This window comes from Azolla caroliniana, unplaced genomic scaffold (genome assembly GCF_043228905.1).
Source record: "Azolla caroliniana isolate FFs.n. ecotype wild unplaced genomic scaffold, voAzoCaro1.0.p SCAF_8, whole genome shotgun sequence".
NCBI classification, from domain to species: Eukaryota; Viridiplantae; Streptophyta; class Polypodiopsida; order Salviniales; family Salviniaceae; genus Azolla; species Azolla caroliniana.
The window spans coordinates 9237005-9248692 of record NW_028230443.1 but is presented as its reverse complement, the minus strand read 5'-3'; the positions used below and the strand labels follow the sequence as shown (position 1 = coordinate 9248692).

The 11688-nt window shown below is 36.8% G+C and overlaps 2 protein-coding genes across 2 annotated transcripts; both read left to right on the top strand.

Moving 5' to 3' along the window:
- Positions 1–2508: 2508 nt before the first annotated feature.
- LOC147860982 (membrane protein PM19L-like) lies at positions 2509–5045 on the top strand. Its single transcript, XM_087323979.1, has 4 exons — positions 2509–2844; positions 3096–3273; positions 4190–4244; positions 4624–5045. The coding sequence occupies exons 1-4, from the start codon at positions 2718–2720 to the stop codon at positions 4780–4782; spliced, it is 519 nt and encodes a 172-aa protein (XP_087180105.1). The 5' UTR covers positions 2509–2717; the 3' UTR covers positions 4783–5045.
- A 2757-nt stretch (positions 5046–7802) lies between these two features.
- Positions 7803–10577, top strand: LOC147860981 (uncharacterized). The gene has a single exon (XM_087323426.1). It carries the CDS (start codon positions 7862–7864, stop codon positions 10382–10384), a length of 2523 nt encoding a protein of 840 aa, XP_087179552.1. The 5' UTR covers positions 7803–7861; the 3' UTR covers positions 10385–10577.
- Positions 10578–11688: the final 1111 nt, after the last annotated feature.

Sequence of the window (11688 nt, the reverse complement as noted above, 5' to 3'; positions counted from 1 at the left end):
TTAACCCTCACACTTATCCCCGTGTATAGAATACTACGGTAAATTCTCACCATGGGATATTAAATGGTCATGCCCGTAACACTAATGTATTGCCATTTTTATGTGGTAAATGAATGCATGATCTTTACAAGTTTGTATGAATCCCATATGACCACACTTGCATATTGATTCCATTAATGATTCTTCACATTACCCATGCATGTATATCATGGTACGAGGGTTCTCATTGCTACAATGAGGAAGAGACCTACGTGATTGAAATACTTAAAGAGACCATATCCTTTACAAACATGGTTCGTTTCATCTTTGAGAATATTTTAATCCTTAGGAACCTTGAGATATTCAATGCAAACAACCATAGTACGTAAAATTTGTGTTCGTCTAACATAACATTCGTTTTTCTACATTGGAAAACGAATGCGAATGTTATTCAAACATTCTTGTGTGTTTTTTTTTGTTTTTTCCCCTTTTTTTAAGGTCCCCCCCCCCCCCCCTTTTTTATGTTTATTTACCTAATAATAAATAGTTAATCCAAAAGTATGGTATTTACCATTCTTCTAGGGTGTTTACCATACTAGAATGACTAAATAATTCACGAGTGTGAATGCACGTATGGTACGTATGGTTCATACTATGCATGATACAAGTACATACTCAACTATCCATATTCAATAGTACTCCTAATTACCATTACACTTGAGATTCTGGATTGGGCAAACATATGGTACATTATAATCTAATGACCTTACAAATGCTACTACAAAATAAAATATTTACTTTAGATTATGTTTAATGTGGAAAAAAATGGCATCTAGGATGGTCACATATTTGATGCAAAGTTAAACTATAAAATATTATGTGAATGCTCTAAAAGCAATGGTATTTTGTCCAATGGAATAGTTGTGTTATATGCACCTGCACTTGTAGGTATTAGAATGTTTACACTACTAAGTTTCAACTCCATTTTAAGATTTATCATTATGCATGGTGTGTCACCATCAACAACCTAAAAGCACTCTTGTGAGAGTCAAAAGAAACTTCAAGAGATTATACAAATTGAAAAAGTAGGTAATTCAATGTTAGGTAGTTCAAAAGGAAAATGTGCAAATTGGCTTGGGCTTGCTACATACAATCATTTTTGTTTGAGATACTAGCAAAGCTATCATATAATCAATTATGTTTTAAATGCTAGGACACACTTTTTTTCAGCGATGCAATACAGTACTAGTGGGAAACCTCAAAATGAGGTGTCGGACCCGTAAAGAATATTTACATGTCAAACACTAACAAACATAAAGGGATTATCAAAGGGAAAACCTAATAACTGATATACTTGAAACGTTTATTATTACTCCAAAGTGAACCTATTCTAGGTGAAAACGTCTAGACTACTTGTGTATTTGCAAATGGTTAGTCACATTGATGCACAAATAGATCAAGCTCAATGGCTAAGGTTGTATGTTGGAGATCATAAAGGTCACTCCTTTTGTACGGTGTTCATTCAAAAACATATGAAAGGTAATACTACATTGGTAATGCTATTTGTCAAAGACCATAAAGTTCACATACTCAACACCTAAAATTTGTAGTGGCACCTACTGCAAATAGTGAGATTTGAATGTGGGTAAATCGGTTAGTAAGTACATGGTTTACCACAGGGGTACATCATTTATACAAAACATTTTGAACCCATAATATTAGTAAAAGTACAATACTATAATCAAATATGAGCCACCCTTGTACAAACTAAAGTGATAACTTCAAACCATTCACAACATCAAATATTGCCATGTATCATGCTTGGTCTATGTTAGCATCTTGTTATATGTATATCCATTTACCATGTGCTTGTATAAATCGTTATGCATGTGGCCACAAAATATAGATATTAATTGATGACATTCTTGCAAGAGAAAATATGGCTAATGGAATACCAAAATTAAATCGCAAGTTCTTTCAACCATGCAATGAGAAAACAATGCCTTAAGTTTGGTCTAGGATAGCCTTTTGATGAGTACATGTGTATATTTCTATCCACATGTACATGCACGTACATGAGACATATTACACATTGATTGACACATACACATACACCTCCATGTACTTAGGCACATATATTTGCATGTGAATACATACAACTACACATGCACAAACTCATATATGAATACACAAAGACATATGCACATACACATACATAATATACGGGTTATTTGAAATGAGCTTTATGTAGAGTCATATAATATACATTTGAATACTATATGGTAAAAGGCCCTCCTCCTAGAGAGAGAGAGAGACGTTGTAGGTAATATTGGGGAACTTATTAGTTAAGATTATTTTTGTAATAAGGAGGAGATAGTTGTGGGTGGCTTTTGGTGATAAAAGAAAGAGGTTGACCAATTCATTATTCTTCTTTCTACATCTTTTTCGTTGTTGTTGTTGTTGTTGTTGTAGATGGTACATTGATTTATAAAGTAGTATTGTTTTTATATGATTAGAATCATTAAATCTAAGGTAAGGTAATTTAAGGTACCATAATAAATAAACCGAGCACCACCCCAAGGAAATTAGCACATGTTAAGGAGGGATACGAAGCTAACATTAAACAAACAACCTAATTAGGTTTTGATAAATGCATTACATTGATTAATTATTGACTTTCAATCAAACTAGAATATATTATTAACCCATCTTCGTGGAATAAGATCTAACACAGGAGGATGGCCGTCAACGCAATCCGTCGTGTCTTAGTGGCTCCCCTCATAGTCATTAATTTTGGGTTATATTTATCGGTTGCTGCTATCTCTGGATGGGCTCTCAACATCGCCATCGACTATGGATGGCAAGGTATAATATCACAACCATTGCTCTATACATTATTAGCTCATGCTTGTATCTCATTTACCATCCATTAATCATAGTGAGTTTGAATTCTCACTAAATGATATTTATACTCATTAACTTAGTTCACATCACTTGTATCTCATTCACCATCCAATAATCCTACTAAGTTTTAATTCACAATACATTATCCTTACAATCATGCATTTTTTTAATTGTTAATCCTAATTGTTTGTTGAATTGTTCAATTTCCATAGCGGTCTCCTACAACCCCGCGACCTTCTATGTAGTCATGTTCTCTGCAATCGCGAGTGTCGTGGGTTTGGCATCCATATTGAGTGGTGCACATCACGTGTGCTCTTGGGAGACGCATAGCTTGGCTGGCGTCGCCGCCTCTGCCACCATTGCTTGGGTCTTGACACTCCTTGCCACAGGGTACTAAGACCTTTTCTTTTTGCACATTATTTACATACATAAGGGTTCCATTTAAAGGGAGGGTGACTATAGTATATGCACTTATATAGGAAAAGGGATTATCATTGTGTTATATAAATGGTTTATCTTAAACATAGGTTTACGTAAAGTGAAATCTCAAGCTAGTTAATATCATGTTATCATTGTTTAGGTCTTGGCAGGTAGGTGAGCTTCATTGGTTCCTTGTTAGTGAATTACGTTAGATTGGTTGTAACTAACCTAATTTTTGTAAACTTAAGACTTTGAAAATGTGCTTGTACAACTAAAAGCTTCACATACCTACCTGAGCTTCATTGGTTCCTTGTTAGTGACTTACGTTAGATTGGTTGTACTAACCTAATTTTTGTAAACTTAAGACTTTGAAAATGTGTTTGTACAACTAAAAGCTTCACATACTTTGCACTACAGTGGAGAAATAACCACATGTTTCTAGATTGTTTTCTACCATGATCTCTCCTAGATTGGAGGAATAAGCACATGTCTGTAAATTGTTTTCTACTCTTGGTTCCACCAATTTGTGTTAAATGAAGGGGTACCCTCAATGGATAGTAACACATTAGAGACAGGATATACCAACCTTCAATGTGGCACGAAAAAATGTAGTCCTTGTTTGAGGAGAGACAAAAGGGGGGAAGACAGATTTCTACGATGTATATAAAATAGCTACCCCCAAATTTGCTAACTAATGCGACGAAGTGTTTTTTTGGTAAAAAAAAAAGCTACTCCAAAAAGCTTTTATTTTTTACTATCTTGTAATTTGTAACGTTTGACTTCAAACCTAATGTGAAAACAAATTTTTAATACATACATACATGCACACATGCATTAATTGAATTTTGATATTTTTCATTAAGCTAAAACTATTAATTTCTTGCAGTTTGGTGGCCAAAGAAATTAGCATCAATGGAATTATCCCTCTCTATTGGCAATTAGTGAGTATATATTATACACACCCTAGTTTGAATGAATATAAACTTTAGATAGTATCTAATGGAAGAATGTGGAAAACCGTTCAAATCAATGTAATCTATTATTAGTGTGAACTTGGGTAGTGACATAAAATGCTCTTTATTAATTCAATTTCAATTCTTTCTTCACTTGTAAGGACATAACACATAAGATCACTTGTCATTTTATATTTGATTTTCAAGACATTAAGTCTATCACTATCAATCTTACCGCCATACTAGTGTAATCAGATTCATTTCCTCTATGATTCATGAATGAGGAGGATGGTTAAAATGATGTTGAATGTTGTTAGAATTTATCCAAGCATTTCTGAAAGTTCTCCTTATTGTATGTTTTCTTTAGACAGCGTTGGAAGCACTTGTAATTATTCTCTCAATAACACAACTATTGTACATGATCGGTGTTGGTGTTGGAGCCGGTGCTTATCGAGGAGGTTACTTTTGGAGGAAACGAGAGTCTATTGAAGCCTCTACCTCAAATGTTGCAGTAGTTAAGGAGTAGCAGACCATCCATTAACTAGATTCTATCATGATTCCTTTACTTGTTATCTATCTTCAACACTTCGAGATATTTTCATTTTCCTCCAACTTTGTCTTGGGTTGTATCTACACTTTATTATAATTTCACTCTCTTATACATGCATGCTTGTGAATAAGCAAGGGATTTGATATTGCAAGGTTAGAATCACTACATAGTTACATTGTAATTTACATTAACCGTTTTGCCATAATAATTTAAGCCTGCCATACTTTGTTTGATCAAAACCTTGTTAACGAGTATTCATTCTAACACTTTCTGAACTTATTATTCTAAATGCAAACTAAAAACTAGCGGTGCTATCAAGAGGAAATGTTTGTAACAAATAAATTATTGGCTGTAAATATTGCGGACTAAAAACTATAATAAACATGTCATTGTTGGTCCGATTGAAGGTTTTACTCAACTCAATTAAGATAATATTGTATAAAGACCAAAAAACAATTAGACCTATGGTACCATAAAAAACACAATTTACAAAACAAATGGGCAGCTCTTACAAAGTAAGAGTGCCACCTACAACCAAGTATAAGTAGATAGCTTTTGTGGAGTACAGTAAAGTATTGAACAAAAGGAGTGATTGCTATGAAGTGCACATGGTCTTCACTTATTGATCCTAATGTTCTAAGAGAAACTACCAATATCCCTGTGTTCCTCGTGAAATGATGAGATAGAGATTGTACTTTGTTTCTTGCTTAACCATGAACGGGTTGTTGTGTTGAAAGAAACAAAACCATGTTGTTGTTGTTGACATCTTATCATCCTTATAAATTGCTAATGAAAATGAACAAAACCTCATAACTCAATGAAAACAACTCGCATAAATCGACAACATAAATCTAGACCCTTGAACCCCTGAGTTGAAAACCAAACCATTTCCAAATTTTGTAAACATGAATTGGATTGGTTAAGTAGTTAAACTATGGTTTCGTAGTTCGGTTTGGCTCAAACAAAACTCTTGTTGATTCGTAGGTATTTTACTTCTACTCCACATTTAGTAAATTTGAGTCCAACATTGATAAGAGTGAATATAGCTTGACTACATTCCACATTAATTTGTATAGAAAAGAAGTAATATACTTCTTTTATCAGAGGAAGATATCATCCTCTTAAAGAATTTATACAATAAGACAATAGAGCAACTCTCCCATACTCACCATAACAATGATGTAAATCCACTATTTTAACATGATAACACCATTTGTTTGAATTACAATGTAATCCACGTAAAGGATCTTTATTCTTTCCAAATGTACAATGTTGGATCATTTGGCATAAATGGTGGAACACACCGATGGTGATGCAAGGGGGAAACAACTCGAGGTGGAACTAACAGCCCCCACACTGGCTATTTCCTACTCTCCTCCCACCCTCCCTTCGTTGTAGGCCACAAGATTCGGATCATATTGGCTGGTGCTGAAGGACACCATTTATAGCTTTAGGTATCTACTTACATTAAGTAGCTAGTTTGAAAGGATGTGTACATAGTCTCTTCTTCTTGAACTCAGCCAACAAGTGATTCCCCTATTTATGTAAAAGCCACCAGTATAGTTGTTCTGTAATAATCTCTCCTAACTAATGGGAAAGTAGATTCTTTTTGGAAAAAAAAAACCCACGTAAGTAACGAAACATCATGGTACTAATTGAGTATTGATATGACGTCAACATGATTTCCTAAGATGTCTATATTGTGAAGGGTAATGGTTGATTGAGTGAAGCCTTGCTCATCTCACATACGAGAGGTCCATGAACACATATGGAATTTGTTTCAAAGAGTGTTAGAATATCATAATCACAATATGAGATGCCTTTGAGAGCCATCACTTCCTTGTTGGGGACAAAACATATCCACTCATGATGACTATGTAAATGGTAATAAAGGTTCTTGACATTCGGTGATCATTTGCATGGATTGAAAATTTTAACAATTCACAAATACGTTGATATCTTGACTATACATGTATATCATAAACAAAATAGAATGATAACCATTCCCACATTTACTAGGTGGGCTTATCTTGTACATAACCTCTCTATTCTTCTTCCTCTTTTACTTTTTTTTGGTAACACTTTTATTACTAGTGGGAAACATCAAAGTGAGGTGAAAAATTAAAATCCAGAAAGAAGAAAGAGAAGTATACAAGGCGTCGATTAGACACTAAAGAGCTTAGAAGCACTCAAAGTAAAGAGCGTAAATTTGCAGTGTGATGTCTCCAAGTTACAGACAATCAAACAAAGATTACCTAAGGGATTTGCTTAAAGCCTCTTTTCCTTTAAAATGAAGTGACAAGAATATTGCTTTAAACAACTCTTTCTTAGAGACAATGCCCATATCATGATCACATTTGCGTGAGGCCGACCCCGAGAAGGCACTTTGGGACGTGGGCTTCACGAAATCCTCCATCCCAATTGGGGCTATGGTTAAGCAACTTAGCAAAATTATGAAGTGGATCTCTTGCAAAGTGGTCATGGAGTCCACTCCCCCCCCCCTAAATCGAGGGTTTAGGGTTTGCCTCCTAAATTGAAGGGGCAGATGAAACTGCCGAGAGCTGGAGATATATGTCTGATCGATATGCAACGGGTTTGCCTCCAATCGTGTGGAGAGAAAGGCGAGTTAAGAAGGAAGGTTTCGGAAAAGTCGTAGGGGATGATGATGATGATGATAATGTACTACTACTACTACTACTACTACTACTACTACTACTACTACTACTATTATGTGAGTACATATGTATGTATGTGTACATGGTCTGGTTATGGTGTGGTGGTGGTGTTCAGGATATGCATCCTATCTTTTTTAGTTGTGTGTGTACATATTGAGAAGAGAAGCCAACATCTCTCTCTCTCTCTCTAAAGGTCATATTAATAATAGACTCACTCTATTATTTCTTTATTTGTGTCCTGTTCCTGAGGTTGAGGTTAGGATTAGGGTTAGGGTTAGGGTTAGGGTAAAGGGTTTTCCTCCACGACCTGTCTGTCTGTCTGTCTGTCCCTCCTGCCTTATCAGGTCTCGGGCCTTCTCCCTGTCCGTCCCGCGGCAGTCATGGCGGTCGCTGTGGAGATGGAGACCTTGAACTCGGAGCTTCTCTTCTGGTGCCATCAGTGCGACGCAGAGATTATCGCGGCTGAAGCTTCCACTCCTGGACGGGAGGCGCAAGAACAAGCGCAAGGAAGGGGAGCTGGAGGAGGAGAAGGCGATAGCCGACTAAGAGGATTGATCTGTCCAGAATGTGGTGACGGATTCATCGAAGCCATGGAGACAGCGAGGTCTCTCAGACATGTGAGAAGAGTGATGAGAAGACGAGAGGTAAGAAGGCAACCAAGAGAGACTTACGGGGGTGGCAGTGGTAACAGCAATGGCAACAGCAGCAGCAACGGCAACGATGTATCTTCTCAAGAGGTACTCAGAGTAATTCGCTTTTTAGTTCGTTCTTCCCGGGATTCGAATCTGGCATTAGATTCTGATCAAGTACGTGATAGCATATCGGATACTGGTGGGGAGATTCTGTCAAATGACATGGCAGCAGTGTCACTAGATTCTGATCAAACACTTGGTGTAATATCTGAAACTGGTAGAGAGATTCCATCACATGCAAGGACCTTAGATTCTGAAACACGAGATGGATTATGTGATTGTGGAGAGATTCCAACACATGAAATTCTTGATGAAACTTCAAGGCCTTTGAATTCCATAGAAGCACGAGTTGGACTCTCGGAAACAAACCATGAAATATCTGAATCAGATGATGGAATCTCTGATTGTAATATTTGTGGATTAGGTGAAATAAATGCTGAATCAACAAGATCTTTGGCATCTGAATCACGTGATGGAATATCTGAAGCTCGTGAAGTAATATCTGAATCATATGATAGAGTATCCCAATCATGTGATGGAATCTCTAATCCCGGGGAAATTGAATTACGTGAAATAGTTGGTGAGTCCGCAAGGCTATCAAATCCTGAGCCACAGGACGAGAGCTCTGGGTCACAGAATGGAATGGAGAGATATGGTGAAGAACATGAACACCAGCATGGGGGAGAAGTTGCAGATGTAGAAGAAACAGAATCTGATGAGGAAGATGGACATCTTGAGCTTAATGATTGGGATTCATTTGAAGAGGAGGAGGAGGAGGATGAAGATGATGAAGATGAAGATGAAGATGAATGGGAAGAAGTGGAATTCAGTGAATCTGATCTTGTTGTCCGATTCCTTGAGGCCGTGGATGGTATGCAAGGTGAAGTAGCCCGAGATAGGGGTCATATAGAAGAAGAAGAAACTAGAATGGTAGAAGGAGGAGAAGGGGGTTCACGAGTTCATAGAAATAATTCCTTGCGTTTTGGCAATGTACTTCGTCGAGGCTTGTTTAGAAGGTTACAAGCCATTAGAAGGAATTATAACACAGAAATTGATCTAGATTGGTTCGAATCAGATGCTTACGTTGGTAATCCGGGAGATTATGTTGATGCTCGGGGCTTTGAAGAGGTTTTACAACAGCTTATGGAAACAGATAATTCTCGAAGGGGTGCTCCTCCAGCTTCAAAATCAGCGATTGAAGCTCTTCCTTTGGTTCATATAAAGCAACAAAATCTTGATGATGGGTCGGCTATATGTGCTATTTGTAAAGATGTAGTGGCATTTGATGAGCTAGCAAAACAACTACCTTGTTTACACCTTTACCATAGCACATGTATTCTTCCTTGGCTCAGTGCTCGGAACTCCTGTCCCGTGTGTAGATATGAACTGCCTACAGATGATCCGGATTATGAAGAGGAGAAAAAGAAGAGAAGTAATCCGCAACAAGCAATGCAGGAGAATCGTAGCCTCAATACATCTGAAGAGCCTTCTGGTGATAGGCCGGGGCCGGAAAGGAACTCAAATGATGAGCCGTCTCAGGCTGAAGCAATGGAGATCCATTCAGAATCATTTGAAGAGGAGATTGAAATCGGAAATGACCTGAATTCACTAAGCAATGTTGTAAATGAGAATGAGGAGGAGATTGAGTCTGGAAGTGAGTTGAATGCACTTGAGAACACTGCAAAGGTGAAGGTGGAGGAGATTGAATGTGGAAGTGTGTTGAATGCACTTGGGAACACTGCAAATGTGAAGGTTGAGGAGATTGAATGTGTAAATGAGTCGAATGAGTCTGTGAACTATGCGAATTTCAAGGAGGTGGTTGAACCTGGAACTCACTCAAATGCATTCAATAATGGTATTGAATCTCGAGACGAGTTGGATGCATTAAGGAACGTTTCAAATCAAGGCGAGATTGAATGTGTAAGTGAGTTGAATGCATCAGTCAATAATGGAAATAAAGAGGAGATTGAATGTAGAAATGAGTTGAGTATACATGGGAACAATGCAAATGCAAAAAGAAAGCCCTCGTTGATCGAGATGATAGCAGGTCCTTTGTTTAGTGTTGTGGGTTTGATCATTGTTTCCTGTTTAGGAAACTTTTTCCTTGGAAATGGGCTTCCAAAGCAGCCGAGGTTTGATCGGGATGCGAAACCTAGAAGGATGGAAGAGGTACAGAAATATAAGCCATGGTGGGTGCGGCTATTTGGCTGATATCATCTTTGCATATTAATGCGATATTATCTATGCATTAATTTGATATCATCTGCACATTAATGCTTTGGATTGAGGTATTTCTTTCACTTTTTATTTTGTTGAAAGCTTTACATTTGTAGCATTTGTAATATTTGCAACCAAGACAGTATTTTTTGGGATTTTAAGTTGAATAAACAACTTAGAATGATCATTGCGGTGTATTAATTGCATTGAATTCGATTGTACTATGTTTCTATATTATGTCTGTGCTGAGAAATGAGATCACTACCCACCTATGTGATATGCAAGGCTGTATCTGTTCAAGTGCTGGATGTAATGGACTCTATTTGCGAGATTCTACACTCGGAATTAATTATTATGCGTGACTTATTTCATAAGATTGCCCACCTATGTCATATGCAAGACTGTTCCTTCAATTGCTGGATATAATGGGCTCCCTTTGAGAGATTTTACATTTCAGATGTCATATTAGTCTTCAGTGGTTTTTGCAATCTTTTTACATATTGACTTAATTCAATGTGTACAATTCTACATTTATTGGTGATTAAATTTTTTTCGACTAGATTTATTATTAACTCTTGGAATAATAGGTGGGGCATGATCAAAGTTTGAGCTAGATAGGTCACTTGCATATTTTTGATGGGGAGTCTTGGTTAGTCCCACCACAGGTAGCATGTTATGGATATGCAATGATGGAACATAAAAAGTCATCCCAACTAAAATGTGAAACTGTGCGTAGTATACATGCTAATTAATAGGAACGAGTGGAATGTAAAATGTGAAAAAGAGAAAGAGAAGATAGATTGCTGTCCTTGGGAGCATTTTACATTATAGATAAATAGATAGATGTCTTTTTAATGTCCAAACTTCAAAGAGAAAAATAATTTACATTAACCACTACTAGATGCTTGAAGTCCAGTATGAGACAATTCAGAAATTGCATGAAGTAGAGTTGCCTAGGTATCCAATAAAGGAAAATAATGCTGAAAATTTGAAGTGATGAGGCAAAAAGTCTATGATCATAATGCAGCATGTAGTTAGGGGTATTAGTGGTTGCTCTTGTATGCAATAGAATGTACAAGTAGGGAATATAACTAGACTCTCCTATGCCTATAAAATTGTCTTGATAATATATCATCTTTATGGTGACAGAGGGCATCTAGCTGTGATCCAAGCCTCTTGGATGTAGGGCTACCACAGATGTGGTCTCATGATGCCATTAATCGCTGGTTTTAAGGATCAAAATTTATGTGATTCCGAACCAAGTGCCTTGAAACAAGTGGTGACAAAAAATATTTAGG